Source organism: Melopsittacus undulatus, chromosome 1 (assembly GCF_012275295.1).
Source record: "Melopsittacus undulatus isolate bMelUnd1 chromosome 1, bMelUnd1.mat.Z, whole genome shotgun sequence".
Classification (NCBI taxonomy): Eukaryota; Metazoa; Chordata; class Aves; order Psittaciformes; family Psittaculidae; genus Melopsittacus; species Melopsittacus undulatus.
In genome coordinates, this window is record NC_047527.1 from 26112452 (window position 1) to 26130745 (window position 18294).

The 18294-nt window shown below is 38.2% G+C and overlaps 1 protein-coding gene across 1 annotated transcript; it reads left to right on the top strand.

The window, feature by feature from the left end:
* The first annotated feature begins 1914 nt into the window (after nt 1-1914).
* Nucleotides 1915-18082, top strand: CALB1 (calbindin 1). Its single transcript, XM_034064653.1, has 11 exons — nt 1915-1996; nt 2256-2332; nt 6878-6952; nt 11674-11757; nt 11846-11902; nt 14902-14979; nt 17036-17091; nt 17186-17225; nt 17313-17366; nt 17494-17565; nt 17969-18082. Exons 1-11 carry the CDS (start codon nt 1915-1917, stop codon nt 18080-18082), a joined length of 789 nt encoding a protein of 262 aa, XP_033920544.1.
* The last annotated feature ends 212 nt before the right edge of the window (nt 18083-18294 follow it).

Here is an 18294-nt window from a genome sequence, read left to right on the forward strand (position 1 = left end):
TGTCCTGGTAAAAAAAAAAAAAAAAAAAAAGCCTTGTGAATCCTCTCTTTTCTTGTCATCATTGCTACTTTATGGAAACACATTAGTTTCAGATTTTTATTTTCAAGACAAGATGTAGTCAGATTACAGACATTTCAGGATATGGCTCCCACTGAAGTCTACTACCCTGAGAAAGCCATGCCTGAAAATCAGTTCCTTAATGGGGAATTGACACAGTTGTGATTTTTTATTTCTTTTTTACATGGCAAAACAGAAAGCCTGATTGGAAGGAATTATCTTCCATTTCCTCAGTCCTTTTGAAAATATATAATGACATTTATGGCTGTAAAATTATTCTGATACAAATATTTTTAACTGGAGGGAATAATAATCAGATTCTTGTGTCTTCCATCTCAGCTGCTGCTTTGTTCAGCAGCTCATGAAACAGACCATCATGGTGTATCTCTTGTAGAACTCACAGCCAAAGAGCAGCAACAGAATGACAGAAAGCTGTACATAACAGGTGGAGAAACAGGAGAATGGAAAGATGGAGGGAATCAAGTATAATGTCTCATGATTACTTAATCGCCGTGCCCACATCTTGTTCCATAATGCATACAACATTTCAGCCACCCAATCTACTGAAATCCCTCCCAGGACATGTCAGCCTCTAACTAAGCATCCACCTCACATCCTGCTGGGTTATCCATCCCCCTCGGCATCTTGTTGTCTTCTGCTCTGTGTTATCCAAGCAGGTTTTTATCCTTGCACTATATGTGAGTCTTAACGTACTATTGTCCTACTGTTGCTTAACTCAGTCACTTAAGATGTGGTGATTCCTGGGTTTCACAGTTGTTCTCATACCCCACTCTTACTGTACCACCTACTGTGTTTGGCACTGTCCTGTCAACCAACCACCTTGGCCAACAAACTATGGTAACTTGATGTAGCATGTGAGGGATATTGCCAGATAGAGAAAAACAGCTTCAGTGTTTTCAGAGTACCCAGGTACCTTAATAACCAAAATAAGTCATCCCAAAAGGGACTGAATCATTATTACTAGTGCAATACTGTGTTAGCCTGTGACAGTAGGAAGGTTTTTGGTAAGCTGCTTGGTCACCTCCCACGAACCCACTGCTGTAGGAGGGCAAGTCTCTAAAGTTGGTCTACCAAAAAACATTACTGCCCAATCAGAAGTAACTGTGGTCATGTCTCTCACACCTCCGCATGGGGAAGGAAAGAGATAACTAATGAAGCCCTCCATACTTACCTGATGGGATGAAATTATCTGCTAGGACAGTATACTTAAAGTTAGATATCTGCAGGTCTGGGTTGAGGATAGAGCCATGAAAAATTGATTCCTTGCATGCTACATGATGTATATACAGCTTTTTTATTCCAGGACACCCTGCAGTGCTATTAGCCATGCTCTGACCTCCGGGACCCTCTCCCAGATGGAAACCCAATGACTAAACTGAGAGACTCTGCTCACCCTCTGCCCCCCATGTCTCATGGGCACACTTTCCCACAGCGACAGACTCTCAATAACCCCTGGGTCACCCAGCGCTGCTCCCCCTGCTCAGGGACCTCCATCCAGCACCCGTGCCCTCTCCCTGGGACCCACGTTTCGGGTGACTGTCCACCGGGGCTCAGCCACAGGGACGGGGAGGGTGCGCCCCGCTGGGCCAAGCCGGCAGACCCCGGCCCCGCTGAGGAGGGCAGGGAGGGCAGGCCGCCCTGGGGCCCGCGGCGAGGGAGGGCGGGAGGGAGGACAACGCCGGGGGGAGTGGCCCGGCCGCGGCGGCCCCATAAATAGCCCTCGGCGGGGCGGCGGCGGGAGGAGCCGTCGGAGCCATCGTCGCAGCCGCCACCGCCGCCGGCCGCCGGCAGAGTCAGCACCGCGGACAGCGCCCGCCGCGCCCCCCGCGCCCCACCATGACGGCAGAGACCCACCTGCAGGGCGTGGAGATCTCGGCCGCGCAGTTCTTCGAGATCTGGCACCACTACGACTCCGACGGTGACCCCTTCCCCGGGGGCGCGGGGAGCGGGGGGCGGAGGGGGGCAGGCCCGCGGGAGGCTCGGGGTGAACACACCGCTCCCCGCTCCCCAACCGCCGTCCCGCAGCCCTCGGGGCCGGCGTCGGGGCCGCTCGAGGGGGGCAGGGAGCCGCTCCGCCGGCAGGGAGCAGACGGGTCCGAGACGTCCCCGCCAGCGCTGAAGAGCGGAGAGAGTTTGGAGGGAGCGGTGACGGCAACCGTAACTCTTTCTTATTGTAGGCAATGGGTACATGGATGGGAAGGAGCTACAAAACTTCATCCAGGAGCTGCAGCAGGCAAGGAAGAAGGCAGGCTTGGTAGGTTAACGTTTTGCCCCACTTTTCCACCTTCTCTGGGAAAGAAGAGTTTACTTGAGCAAACTCAAGCACCCCGGTTCCTTCTGTTCTCTGTTGCTATCACACAGTTCACGTACTTGCCTCACCAGGCACAGGGAAATAGCTCAGTTAGAAATGAGCAGGTTGCAAATGAAATAAATGATCTGGTTTGGAAAGGTGAGGCCAGAGTCCACCTCCCCGGGGAGCAGGTCCTGCTCACAGCTTGCCAGGCTACGAGCTGCTGCTTCTGACGGTGATCAACAAGAAAAGTCAGGAAATTGCCCTTATGTCTTGGACGGGACCTTAACCCTTGGCAACTATTCTTACCCGATCCAGATATGTAACAATATTAAAAAGAGAGGGAAAAGGAAAGAAAAAAAAATAAAAAGAAAGAGGAAGAGAAAAAAAAAAAAAGAAAAACCACCAACCAAACCAACAGTTTGAAGTTAATTGGACTCTTTTAATTTCGTACCTAATGGGCAGTACGGGCTGAAATGCATTTCTGCCCCTTGGTGGTCACTAAATAGATTTGCAGACGATTGCCAACCACTTTTTGCCCCATTGATGTTACACGCCAGGAGTATGAGCATCAAACGCTGGTAGTTTAAATTGTTCAGAGACACAGCAAAGTTTTTGACAATCTTGTTAAAAAAAAATCTGTGTGAGTTATTAACGCATGAGTTATTAATTTCCTCCAAACTGTTCCCACGTGGAGAAAAAGCAGAGAGATAAAGTAAAAATAATGAAAGGAGTTAAAGATTCCATGTAAAGATTTGAATTAAAATAGAAGTGAACATTTTTAAATTGCCTTTAAAATAATCAGTTTCTAAAACAGGCCACTTACCATCAAACTCCAATATAAAACCTAATGGAATAAATTTAAATGAATCTGTGCTAATAGACTTCTAAAATAACAGATAATAAAATTATAATTTAACTGGATGGTTTGACTGCATGGGGGAAAAAGCTAAATACTTCATGTAAGGATACCTCCAAATTGAGCAATAGCTTTTCTATAACTAACTTTGCTTTAAAAACCGATGTATGTTTTAGAAGTAAATGCAAAAAAATATTAATATGAACCTTAATTTATTTTGTGGAAAATTATAACTTCATGTTAACTGCATGAGTGCAAATTTCACACAGCTGGAAGTCTGTCCCCCAGCAATGCCTCTAATGCTACTGCAGTCTAGGTTATCGGTTAGTTCTTCTTAAAGCCGTTTGTATAGGCACTCATTTTAATGAGTGTAAGATTAAACTAAGCTAAAAAAAAAAAATAAAAAGATCCCAGAAAATTGGCAAAAGAATGTTTTTAGAGGGGAAAAAAAAACCCAAACATTTTCACAGTAAAGATTAAATGTAACTTCAATACCTTTCAGGTATTGCAACAGTGTGTTGAAGTGCAGGAAACTGAAGAATGTCCAGCAGAAAGAAGACATTAAAGCCTGTGCATATTTAGTGTGACTGCCATCTTAGTAGAAATACTGCTATATTATTCAGTAGTTAAAAAATTAAAGAAGTTCAAGGAAAAAAATATTTAGCATTGTAAGATCAGATTCTTTTCTCTCTCAAAGTAAGCATGCATCTCTTCTTAAAAATAGTGCCTGCTCAAAGTAAAACAGAAAAGCCTTGCAGGGCTATTCTTATCTGATACAAATTTTGTAATCTATGCCTTTTTTTAATAACCATTGCCTGTATCTCACTCTATATCTTAATGCTCAGGTGCTTAATTAGTTTTTCCTTTCCCATTTCTCTGACTCAAACCTACTTTTGAAGCGCTCTGATGGAAACAGCAATCTAGAGTAGCAACATCAAACTCAGTACTTGGGCTGCTGGCTCTGGAGTATGGATATATGTCATCCTAGGTTTCAAATCTAATCTAATTCTTGGATTTGAAAGCTCATTTGCCAAAAAAGCATCTCATTAGTTTGTATCTTTTCTCACAGGGTACTAATTCAGTATCTTTGAATTTCTATTCTTTTGCCAGAAGGGACACATTGAGTAACTAGTGTAGGTTATCTGTCATTTCCTCAGCTGTCCTTCTTTTAACACCCCAAAGCTTCTTTGTCATCATTAACTTCTGCATTTCAGGTCACTCTCCTGCTCACTATTTTTGAAATATTCAATTATGCATTCTTCATAGCTGAATTTTATATCAGTCATTCCATATGTATTAAAGAATCACATTGATTTTGTCATTGAATAGAATGGTTTAACATTTCCCAGTATTCTTCCCAAATACGGAATTGTTCTAATTATGTCCTAATGCTAATCCTTTTATTAATCCACTTAGTAAGCCCGTACTTTCACAGCTGATTTTTCTCAGACGGACCAGTAGCATGCAGCCTGATTCATGCTGACTCCAAGGGGTGGATGTGTACTTGGAGGTTTTAGGGCTTGGGCTTTTCTTAGATAACACTATGTCTTTTTGCTTTCTGCATTATGGTAGATAGTGAATTGATCTGATCTAATTTCCAACATGTTGAAAGAACTTCCTCTTTTTTAAAGATAAAAGCTATATAAGTATGTAAGTATAGCTTCAATTTTTTTGTGCCCCACATTTATGCAATACGTTCTCTATTTAGGTATGCCAATTGCCAAATAAACTATGGGGTATAAATGACTAACACAGAGGTTGATAAATAGGTGTATTTTGGCTGAGCTATTCCACATCTGTTTCTTACTTTCTCTGCATATATAGATGATGACAAAATTTCTGCACAGAAATGTGTATCTACTAGATGTTTATGAATATAGTCACATAAATGTTTCTGTAGTGCCATCTATCCTTACATTTGCAAATCATGTTGAAAAAGCCATTTTTTTCTAAAGCCCCACTTGGTTGGATAAGTATCTCTTCAGTTTTAAAAGGGGAGATTGAAGTACGAAGGGCTAATTTCTTAATTTCAAACACTGAGCACTGCATCTGTACCTAGTTTAGGACCAGGCTTGGTTAAATTTAGGCCAATTTTTAGACTGAAAACATTTATTTGAATAACATAATTCAAATAAGCCATCAAGCAGCCCAAAAGCAGGTGAACTGAACACCAAAAATAAAAATACCACCTTTCTGAAGGTAGTCCTAATGTACTAGAGGATGAGCATCCCATTTTGTTTAACCTGTAATCAGCTGTGCCTCCTTCAATGGCTGGACACTGGCACTGCAGAACTGCTGTTAGATAGATTAGTAAAATATTTAACCAGTACTAACTAAAATCCAGGTGTCTAAATTCTCCATTCTATCTGCTAAGCAAACTTGTCCCCACTTTGGGATCATTAGATGAAAGGTGACATTGAAGTGCATTGTATTAATAACCATATCTCTAATTAAAGCCATGGCAAATTACTATCCTGCCATGGATGACTTTGACAGAAATAGGATACTAGGCCATGACTGTATCAGCCACAAGGAACTGACATTTTACTTAGCTTTGGTAGTTGGAATTTGGGACAAACTACAACGGGCTTTGTACAGCTGAGATTCCCCCTGTCTCCAGTGAGGAAATCACTTTGGTCCTGTATAATCAGATCTATTATAGCAACTAAACTTTTAATTTCCAAAGACTGCTGCATCTTCTTCTATAACCATAAAATTCTCCATTGTTTTAATGTACCTGTAGTCCTGATTGTTGCTGCATGGTTTTATTATCTCACACCTATAAGAAATACAAAGTTAAAAGTTTAGCTAGAATTGAAGGCTGATGGCAGCTCATGTCAACACAAATCACACCAAGCTGAAGCATGAAATCAAATATTCAGATCTTTACCCTAAGGCTGGCCCCTTTGCCATAGCCTAGAGCAAGGATAGCTTCTAGAGAACAGGTGTATAGCAGGAACCATAATTTATATGAAGAACAATTATTCCAGCTTTACTCTGTTGGATTTAAGGTGCTGCTCAAAGTTTTCTCCTTTCTAAATCTGCCTCTCTACTTCTCAGCAGTGACATTTTGACTCTGTTTCTGTGCTAAGCAAATACCAAACAGTGAAAAATATATCGTGATGAGTTCTTTCAGGATGAAATAGCATCCATTGTTCAGGAAAAATCCACTCAAAGATGTGGGAAGGCTATTTTGGTGTTCAGATATATTATACTGAAACGTTCCTTATTTTGAAAGATTTTGCACTGCCTTCAAGTTACTAATTTAAAAATGAAAACTGAGAAAATTGACTAATAATTGGCTATGAACTTCACTGTCATCCTCTTAAACAAAAGAGCTGCTATACAAATTTCTACCACATCTATCTTTATAATCTTTTCATACTGTAAACTAAAAGAGGAGTTCTAAGTATTTAGATGCCAATCATTCACACTGACTATAATTCCTTAGGAAGTAAAATCTATCACAGTGACATTATTCATGATTAAAAATTACTCAATTTCATTTAAATTTGAATAATCTAGCTGCTAAAAGTGTGAGTACTTCATTAAATGTAGCATATTATTTGTAAATGAATAGAATATTCAAGTAAGTTTACATATGTTTCTTTGTATCTTAAAGGAATGATTTTCTCATTGTAACTTTTTAGGATTTAACACCCGAAATGAAAGCTTTTGTGGACCAATATGGGAAGGCTACTGATGGAAAAATAGGAATAGTTGAGGTAAGAGTTATTTTATAACAATAGAGTGACATGTTTACTTGCAGAAAATACATTTAGCACAGAACATTATGAGCGTAATATGCAAATATTTTGTTTTTTTAGTTACACAGACCTCTCTGCCTTAAGGTCTTTAGTATTTTTTTCACTAATGAAACTTTTTCATTAACAAAAGGTAAGGTATTCCCTACCCCTCTCCAAATATTTCACTACACTTCATTTAACTTTGCAGTCTTTGTTCAGTACAAATAAGCATAACAGCAATTTAGTTTTCCCACAAAGCAGGTAAGAGCTCTTCGAAATTTAAATTGTGAATGATGACAGGATTTATTTCTACCTATGATTTTGAACTAATGCTCTGTCATCACTCCTGTAGGAAGGATAACACACAAGTGAATGCAATTGGGCCATCACTCTATGTAGCCTATGCTAAAAAACATACATATATGGTAAGAGGGCATAAGTTAATCATGTTAAGTGTAAACAAAATTTGAATAGTATTTGTGATCCATTCTTGCAAAATATCAGGATTTCTTATGAATTCCTTTCTTGAATTTGGACAGAACAGAACAGAACTTGGGGTAGAAAATTCCGCTATTCCTTACTCCCAGTTTCTAAAGAGGGCAAAGATAACCAACACCTTCTGCACATACAGCTGCTCAACAATTATAGAACTTACACAACTTGCTAGGAAGGGGGGACCATTGTGTTTTTCTTTCACTCTTCAGTGGTGCAAGTCAAAAAGGACAGTTTGCTGGGTTACAGCTTGAGAAGTCACTTTTTCAAGCCTAAATCTACAACTCATTTATGTCACTGAGTGCAGTGAGACTGCGGTTTTATTATTAAGTGGTATATTTTTTTTTCTGCTAATAAGAAATCTGACCTAGAGAGCTAATTAAGAAACAGCTGGAAACAAGCCAGGTCTGCAGAATTTCTACAGTGACCAACTTGGGGTCAGTAGCTAATTTTAAAATAGAGGACTGAATAAAATCTGCAAAAGTCAATAGGAAGTTATCACTGCTGATACAATAGATCCTTTCGGGGTATCTTTACTTCTCTGCCATGTGTCTGAATTACATATACTTGTTTCAATGCATGTGTAATTATAACTAAACTGCTATGGAAATATGAACAGTTTGTTTCACTCACAGTTATACTTTATTTTTAAAAGTGCATCTTTTGACAATACTTAGCATTGATCAAATAGTTCTATGTCTAAAAATATCTAGTGTTTATTTGAGTAACAAAGTGCTTGGGTCTGGACCAGCAAATGCTTACTGATTTGGTATTCAAGAATCCTATTTAATTTAGTATTTTTGAGTATGTGTAATAGCAAGCATTGGATGTAAGAAGAGTGCGTAGACAGCACCTGAAAAAGATTGTGTTTCTTTGCTCAGGAAATATAACTAAAAGTTTTACCTTTCAAATTCTATTTCTGATACTGCTGTTGACTAATGTTGACTTAAAGGTGAGCAAATCCAATAAGGCTGATATGGCATGGTGCTCACCACTGCCAGTGAAGTGCCAAGCATGATCAGCATTACGGACACCACTGAACATTGACAGTACTCAGTTTAGAGACTGAAGGGGCTTGCTCCCTTAATATAGCAGTTTCCTAACCCACTAGCTGTATTTTATTTCGCCTGCATCAGCATGAAGCTTGATTTGGAAAGTGCTGATGGGACTCAGACGAAATTTGTTGTACATGCAGAGAAGTATGATATTAAAGTTGGTATTTATTTGGACTTGATTCTCTTTCCTTACAAATAAAAATGTCCAGTAATTCCAGATTGCTCCCACTCACATAGTATGTCAAGTAGCTTTTATGAAAAAGTGTATTAATTTTGTTTTAAAACAAGAAAGTAAAGCAGTTCAGACTCTTAGCCATTATAATGAATTCTCCAGCATCTGAAGGAAGATGTCCTAGCAAATGATTTTTCAGGAAAGGTCTGTTGACTGAGATAAAGAGGTAGCTTCACAGAGGAAAGAGTGGATTTTCAGCTCAGATTAAGTGTTGATTCTGTCTTTGCAAGCACACTGCAGTTAGCTTACTAGCTTTTATCCAGTGCTCTCCAGCTAAAGACAGTCTGACCTGACCACTTGCTTGCCATTGTGTAATTCACCTTTTGTATGCATTCAGACTGAATCTTTCACTAAAACTTAGATGTGAAACCCAAGGTTTCAAAACTCAGGACTGCAGTAATTCCACATTCAAATTATTTGAAGCTTACTGCTCCTGTAAAAATAGCTATGTATTAGCTTAAAATATTCTTTTTACTCCCATTCTTTATCATAGGATTTTAAAAGGCAAACTCACTGTATTAGGTGAAAGGAATTTTAAATAGTTAAATGTCAACAGAATTTACTTTAAGAATGATTTCCAGAAAATAGTTCTGATAGTGTTGTAAGAACTGAGAATATTTTTTCTCCATAAAAGCAGCAGAGCTGACAGAAGTGATCACTAAACTGCTATTGCTGCCATACACAAACACGTAGCAGTCTTCAACCTTATTCAAATACCCTCAAAATCCCCTATGGTTACCCTCACAAAGAAGCCATCCCTAGAAATAGCACCAAGTTTCTGTCTTTCCTCTCTGAGGTGATATAACTGGAACTGGGAAGTTGAGCCAGTTTTCACATGATGTCCTCATCTCTTCATAACATAGTTTTCCACAGAAGGCAATTTAATGCTATTTGATGCATGAGCTTGGAGAACTGGACTTCCCTTTAGCTATATTGTTTCTATTACTCTAAAGGGTACACAAGAAAGAAAACATGAAAGACATTTTATTTTTTGGCAGAAGCCTGAGCTGATACCGGATATTGAACTACTACATCTTTGTAACTTGAAAGCTTGTTCTTTCCTCTGAGACATACAACAGTTCAGAGGTATAGCTTAAAATAAGGTAATTTTCTTCCAGAGGTAATATATCCCATATTGTAAATACAGTTTGGTACTGCTAACAAACTGTTAATGATTCTTTGGAAAGTTAGTAATTTACATTTACCCTTTCACTTTGTACTATTTTACAGTGCCTTTGGCAAAATTTACCAGTTAGCTACAGACATCCCACAAATGACATCTAATATGCAATTTCCATGCACGTACACCCTTTCTCATTGTCATAATCAGTCCCTTCCCCAAAGTCTTCTTATTATCATAACCAGCTCTTCCATCAAAAACGTTTGATGTTGAGTAGGGATGTACTCTGAAAATCAAAGCTTCCCTGTCATGGGATAAATATTTTTTTTCCATGAATCTGTACCGTTATGCACACTTAGCTATTGCATACATATGAACATAGAATCATAGAATGGTTAGGTTAGAATGTACTTACTCACATGTGTACATACTATTGATAATGGAGTTGCTGACAAAACCACATTAAGTTGATTTGGTTTGGTGTTCAGCCATTTAGTGAAAGCCCTCAGAATGCTCTGATGAGCCTGACAGTCTGCCATCAGATGTACCATGTCTGTAACAGCGTGCTCTGATTTGTGTTTTCAGTCATAACCACACTTAAAAAGTATAATTGATTCCTTGCATAGATAATTTTAGAGAAACAAGAGATCTGTCTCCAAAACCTTTCTATACCTGTAGGGTGAGAAGGAGACCTGAACTCACATACTGGACCCCAATAGAAAAGCCAGAGCAAGTGGGCAGTATCACAGAAATAGACAGCATGAGGGATTTGTGTGTGTGAAATAAAGGCAGAAAATCAAAAATTTGAATAAAAATTTTAAAATGGGGCTCCAGAAAGTCTGCAGATGTCATTTTGCATGAAAGAATGCAGCTAAGGAATCTTTTTTCTCCACATTCTTTTCCTAGTAAGCACAGCTGGTCTATTCTTCAACTAAAAAATTTTCCTTAATCAAAACAAATTTCATACATTTTGGGAATAGAAAAAGATATTGGGCTTTTGTTAAAAGCAAATCACAATTTTACATTAAATTATACAGCATACTCTCCATCTTCTACATTTGTCCCTTGCCAAAGTTGAGTTATATAGTAAATGAACATTTTCAATAATCAGTACAATAATGTCTGATTTTTAAAAAGCTTTTTGTAGAGCAGAGGCATAGGAAGAACCACCCCTGATTTTGTAGGGCTAAAAGCCCTTTTGATTTCTTTCTGGTATTTATAGCTCTTCTTGAATACGCCTCTGTGCCTGAAAAATTATTACCGGTTGCCGTCCCCATACACTGCCCACTTGCTTTTTCAGTCTACTGACTTTTCCATACATTTTTCTGTTTACCTTACACATGTGTTCTTCATGTCGGCTTTCCTCTCTTCTTCCTCTTACACAATATCTGTGAGTAGTCTATTTTCCTCACTTTCTGAATTCATGGACCTTTGCACTTATCCACTAAACATCCTTGTGTTATGCTTTCCCTTCGTGCCAATTCCAAGTTTTTCATCACAGGTGCTAACTCTGCATGGGTGTATTTTTCCTTCTTTCCCCAGGTGCCCCGTTAGTATGTGCTGTCTCACCCTTTTAGACCTTATTTCTGTTGACCTTGAATATGGCAAAGCTGCAAGCCAGAAGCCTTTTAGAAGCATCTTCCAAACATTCCAGCTAGCAGGATGAAGCTTCCGATAGGGCTACAATAGGGCCATAGGAGTACAGAGAATTTCATACTCTTTTTAAAAGTTTCATGCTCTTTCAGATGTTCAGCTGCCTGATGAAGAATCCAAATTTAATCTTTCTTAAATACTGTTATAGCTTGCTCAGATATTACCAACGGAAGAGAATTTCCTGTTGTTCTTCAGATGCCAGCAACTAAAGTCAAGTGAAGACTTCATGCAGGTACAGTATGAAAAGTTACCTTTTGTAAAATCATCCAGGACCCTCTTACCATAAATATGTCATTAAAGCATTCACTTTCTGATTGCAGACATGGAGAAAATATGACAGTGACCACAGTGGCTTCATTGATTCTGAGGAACTTAAGGTAAACTGATATCTATGAGTTTGTATAGCATGAGAACAGGCATTGGATTACAGCCTGTGCTATTTGTTTCTTCAGATATCCACCTGTGCATGTTTTTGCATTTCAAACTAGACTGAAAAGCAGTATGATTAGCTGATGGTTTTACTGCTAGTAAATTAAAGAGAAACTCTAATCTGATAAATGTTCTTTAAAACATGTTCTAGTTCAGATCAGTGTTTGCCTCAAGTGACTCAGGGTAGCAGGTAGCTTGCAAGTAAGAAATATTGAGGAAGCAAGATAAGCTTCTAAGAGGGTTGTGTTGTCCTTTTCTTGGTATATTAGGAAGGAGGGCTGTTTTGTTAGGTTTTTTTCCTAAGGGCATCACTGGCATTAATGACACTGCTGCTGGAGAGATGATGCTCTCAAGTATCACGTAGCCCTATAATTTACACTTTAATACTGTTAGGCTAACACAAATGGAATTGTGTTGCCCTTGCTTGGTTAACTTTTGGGGATTTTGGTATGAGCTTTAATAGGCACAAATAAGAGCAGAGCCGAGATTATTCCATTAGCCATCTCAGCATTGCAGAGTTAAAAAACCTTAAACCCAGAGTGATATTCCTTCCTAGTCATAAAACTAGCAGCGATTTGTAGATGTTGAATCACAGTCACAGAATCACAAAGTAGCTAGCAGGGACCTTTGAGGTCATCTGCACCAAGACCCTTGCTCAAGAAGGACCACCTACAGCCAGCTGCCCAGGACCATGTCCAGATGGCTCTTGAATATCTCCAAAGATGAAGGTTCCATAACCTTTCTGAGCAACCCATGCCAGTGCTCAGCAACCCTCACAGCAAAAAAATGCTTCCTGAAGGAATCTCTTGTTTCAGTTGATTTCCATTGCCTTTAATCCTGTCACTAGTCCACAGCCTGGTTCTGTCCTCCTTGCATTCTCCATTGAAGTACCTATATATGTTGATGAAGTCCCCCTGAGCTTTCTCTTCTCCAGGCTGAACAGTCCCAGCTTTCTCAGCTTTTCCTCATAAGAAAAATGCTCATATACAGCAACCTCTAATTAGAAAGGTGCCATTTTCCACAGTTCAATTGCTCTGGGTACAGTACTGTAGTGGTTTCTGAATTTAATTCAGAAGAACAAAAACAATTCATAGCAAGAGAAAGACCTAGCAGTGTTTATCCATCTAATTTGGGCGATTTTGCCCATAGTGGTATTCTGAAGAACTACATAAGCCTTATTAATTAAAGCATCAGGAGATCAAACTGTCTGAAATCCTCACAGCTCTTTTGTTCAAAATAGGAATCCACATCAGACATTTCACATCTTTTTTCCTTTTTGCTTCCTCTTTGAGTCTGTTATCTGTGTGACGTTTGCCAAGGATTCTACCTTAAGGTAACCCTCAGGCAGACAAGCCTATTTTTCTGCTGGCTGGTCGCAGCAGGTCAGTGTATCTAAAGTGGTAGGACCAGCAGGAGGCTGTGCAGCACTTGAGAACTCTCCAGCTGTTACACAATGCTTTCAGGACTGTTGCCATTTGCTATAATTTAAAATAGACTTAAAAATACAGGGCTGATTGAGGACCAGCTGAAGAATGAAAGCATTTTAACTGGATTCCTAATGGTCCCACTTCTCTTCTCCTGTAAGAAGTTGTCTGCCTCAAAGAAACAGGCCATTTTAACATGTTGAAAGACATAATGTCCAGTTTTATTTTTAGATCAGTATTTCTTGACAAGCCCAAATACTCTATGTATTTGCTATGTGAGGAGTATATCTTACAACTTTGCAAGAGAAATTTAAGCTAGAAATCAGGAAAACATTCTAACAATAGTAAGGGCAGTGGAATACCTTGTCTAAGGGGGAGGCAGACTCTCCATCACTGCCTCTATTTAAGATAGGTTACTTAGGACAGTAAGTCAGGAAGTTTAGATACAGATGATCCTTTCCTGAGACATGGAGATGGACTGGATAGCCTTTTGATGTCCTTTCCAGTTATATTTCCCATCAAAGCACGCAAGATTAAACACATCCCCATAGCATCCACTTACAACATTTCAGTCATGTTCTTTGTTTGCAAGCTACGAGGAAGGCCCCCAGCACAGAGGGAGCCAGATGACAAGAACTATAGTGGTTATAGTGCTATGACTATTGATATGGCTGCATTCAAGTTCAAGAATATCATCTATGCACAAACAGATTTTCTTATGAGCTACCCCATTTCCTATCTTGCAGTGTGGCTCAAAATTCCACAAAGATAATGATACTCCACCTGATGACAGTAATTAGGTACTTCATTGCGCATTGACAGTCATACAGACATCTCAGGTCTTGAAACATCCTTGTTAAATAAATTGATATCTCTTTTAATGCCACAATCTAGTACCAGAATGTAAACCACTGAATGGGTGGAAAAAATCTTATCTTTCAAAGCTGGTGTTTCCAGTCAAGTGTTAGTTACTATGTCAAATTCTCATTCAAAAAATGCAATGAACTGGCTGCACACATTTAAAATACAAGGTAGGAAGAAGCAACACATGTTAACATTCACATCTATCAGGTACTGCCATAGGCAAGGAGAAAACTTGATTAATCATTGATCTTTTCTGTAAAATTGTTCCTATGTTGAAGAAGTGATTAGGCATCCAAGGCTTCAAGGAGACACAAGGTTAATTAGTTTAGTTTACTGATAGAGCTGATTAGGAAGCAATATACTTGAAAGACAAACTATTTTTTCCAAATTCACAATACAACAAATGGCATACAACGCAGAAAGTTTTATGAGTCACTTTTTCCAAATAAAACTGCAATATACTTGAATTGATCAAAAGAAACTGTTATATTCTTAGCTGCTAATTACAACTTCTTTTCATACTTACTTGGAACTTCAGCAGTAAATAGTAAAGTGGGTGTAAAATAGTAGTTTCCATTACTTTAAGCTGAAGTTAGCAAGTCAAGCATTTTATAGTGTAGTTAAAAATTCACCTATTGTGCTTCTATTTATTTTAACAGAGCTTCTTGAAAGATTTATTACAGAAAGCAAATAAGCAGATTGAAGACTCAAAGCTAACAGAATACACAGAAATAATGGTAAGATTATTTACAGGCATATTGCATCCAGACTGGATTAATCCAAACTCTATTTATCTTTAGTTTCTGTAAAGCTCCAAACCACCTGGTCCTAATCAGGCTATGTCACTGCAACAGAGAGACGACTGTGGCATCCAGCACAAGTACTTCTGCAGCTACAGAGTTTTGGTGGGCAGCTTTCAGGGGTGCTTAAAAAAAACCAAAAAAAACCAAAAAGGACCCCCCCTAAAAAAAAACCAAAAACAAAAACAAAAAACCACCTCAGGATTTTTCAATTTTCATGTTATTTATTTGATACTGGTCCATACTATAGCATTTTTCCCTGTCCTGTTTCCCTGTGCCATTAGTTGTAAAATTGAGATCTTCACAGTTCATAGGAGGAAAACTTTACTTGTCAGAATCATAGAATCAAAGAGAACCTCATCTAGTTCCAATCCCTTGCCATGAGCAGGGATGCCTCACACTAGGACCAGATTGCTCAAAGCTCCATCCAACCTGGCCTTAAACACTGCCAGGGATGGGGCAGCTGCAGCTTCTCTGGGCAACCTGTGCCAGTGCCTCAGCACCCTCACAGTAAAGAACTTTTTCCTAATGTCTAAATCTGCCTTCTGCCAGTTTAAAGCCATTCCCCCTGTCCTATCACTACTTTCTGTTACAAGAAGTCCTTCTCCAGCTATCCCATAATCTCCTCAGAAACTAGAAAACTAATCAAAAACATACAGTCCTGAGCAGCTGCAGGCAGGCACAGCCAGCTACTAACAACCCATCAAAATCCAAAATATGTTTACTTCACAGCTGCCACTGCTTACCTCCCCCAAATGCAAATCTCTTTTCATGGGAAATGCATGAAAGACAGATGCTTTTATACAAGGAAAGGAAACGTTAAAAGGAACCAGGGTGTTATGTAGAAATAAATGTTTATAGAACTGGTCTCTTTTCTATTCTCCTTTGCCATTCATTGTGCATTAACCCAGTGAAATTAGGTTTTTTTTCATGGCATTAATTCTATCTTTAAAAGGATATACACTTATCTAAGTACAGGATGTCGCTTTTCCTCTTATCTAAAAATTACATCTAAAATTACTGTGATTGAAAGTGATGGGATGGAGTGTGGGTGGCGGTGTTTTCAGTACAATGTCTAAAAATGTTTTGTATGGTTTGCTGCTTTTGTGACTCTTTTATACAGCAAAGACAAAATAATACTTGAAAGTAGAAAAATGGAGCTATATAGACACAAAAACTAGAGAGGACTTCCTACGCAGGTGCAATATCTCCATCTACTTCTAATAATGAATATAAGCTGTGCCTCTCAAGCAGCAGGAGCTCATCATTTCAAGGCCTCAAAGGAAAACACTTTAATACAATACAGTTATTAAAATCATTAGAAATAGTATTCACTTATTTTGTCAAATTACAATAATACATTCATTCCTATAATTTAATTATAATTATTTTGAGAGATTTAATATCCCATTTTCATAACATTAATAAAATGTTATCTACAGCATCTGCTCGCGCTTTTCTTGAAATATATCACAGAAACAGAACATGATCTTTACTTAAATATTTAGATCTTGCAGCCAATTGAATGAAAAGTCTATTATTTTCTGTCTAAGGAATTGAATGTTTTGGATTCAATTGAACTTTACCCAACTGTTGTTTCACCTTTATGAATAGAGAATAATGAAGCTATTATCAAATCATGACATGAATTCAAAAGTAAAATGTTATCATGTCAACACTCATTTATAAATAATTACATGTGTATTTCTCATGTGGGACATTCATCAGTGTAGGCAGATTAAGACCTACCTTACAGTAGGTTAATCACAATTGTTCATCTGGATTCTTATCATGCTTTTGCAGTAGAATTAATTACTAAAATTACTTAGCATTTTAAATAAATGTGTCACACAGCAAATGTGACAGATTAAAACCTGGAGCTAACATGTCAGCATGAAATAAAGGCTAAATTTCACTGAAGTTTTTCAAAAAGTGTTTTCTTCATTAAGTTGATTTCTTTTGGTTATTAACGTAAAACTATACATTCTTTCAGCTCAGAATGTTTGATGCAAACAATGATGGAAAGTTGGAGCTTACTGAACTGGCCAGGTATGTCTTCTGTCTTTTTCACAACAAATACCATGTACCATTGTTGTTATGGAAGCAGTTAAATATTTTGACCTTTGTTTTTTTCTCTCCAAAGACTACTCCCTGTACAGGAAAATTTTCTTATTAAATTTCAGGTATGAATATTCTCATTCTTAAGGTAACCTATAACCATCACACATTACTGGTGTCATTGATTTGTTTGTTTTTCTTTTGGCATATAGGGTGTCAAAATGTGTGCAAAAGAATTCAATAAAGCCTTTGAGATGTATGATCAAGTAAGTCTTTAAAAAAACTTTATTAGTTGCGTAGTTTGAAGGCACTTGTTTTCTGAATTTGTGGAAAAGTAACCATAATCTTCAAAATGAAAAATAAATATTTAATAAAATTAATGTTAATTTTCAGGATGGCAATGGATATATAGATGAAAATGAACTTGATGCACTACTGAAGGATCTCTGTGAAAAGAATAAAAAGGTAATCCTAGAGGGCTTTTTTTCCCCTTAGAAATTAATTTAGATTTTAAGGACACTTTAATCCACCCTATTAAGATAAATATAGAACTGCTAAATCATAATTCCTGAAGTCAAAGCACAACTAAAAATCTTTGCAGAAATCATAGCAGTGTAAATCCTGAACTAGGAGAGAGTTATGATTGTATAACAACACTCTCAAAGTTTGCTTCTGAGACATTAGCTATTCGCAATCTAACATATGGCTATAATATGGATAACATACGAATACATGAACAACCTTTGCAGTGTATTACTGCTGGATAGGCTGAGAATACCCTTTTGTTTTCTCATTTCCTGCCATTTACCAGCATTGTTCATACTTGTAACTAAACAGGATAATAAAGCATTATCTGTTCTTTAAATAGGAATTAGACATTAACAACCTTGCAACATACAAGAAAAACATCATGGCCTTGTCTGACGGAGGAAAGCTTTACCGAGCAGAACTGGCTCTTATTCTCTGTGCTGAAGAAAACTAGAACTCTCCTATCATGTCCACTTAACTAGTGATGTACTCTATCTACACAATAACTGTGCACTATAAGGGAGTAGGCTGTATTTTTAAACTGCATATAGAAAATTAGCCAGGATGTGTGGCACATTCCTTTCAGTTTGTTTCTATACTGTTTGTAATGTACAGTTTTTGTAACAATAAGATTGATAAAGAGAATGTCTATGTTTGGGCCAGTCT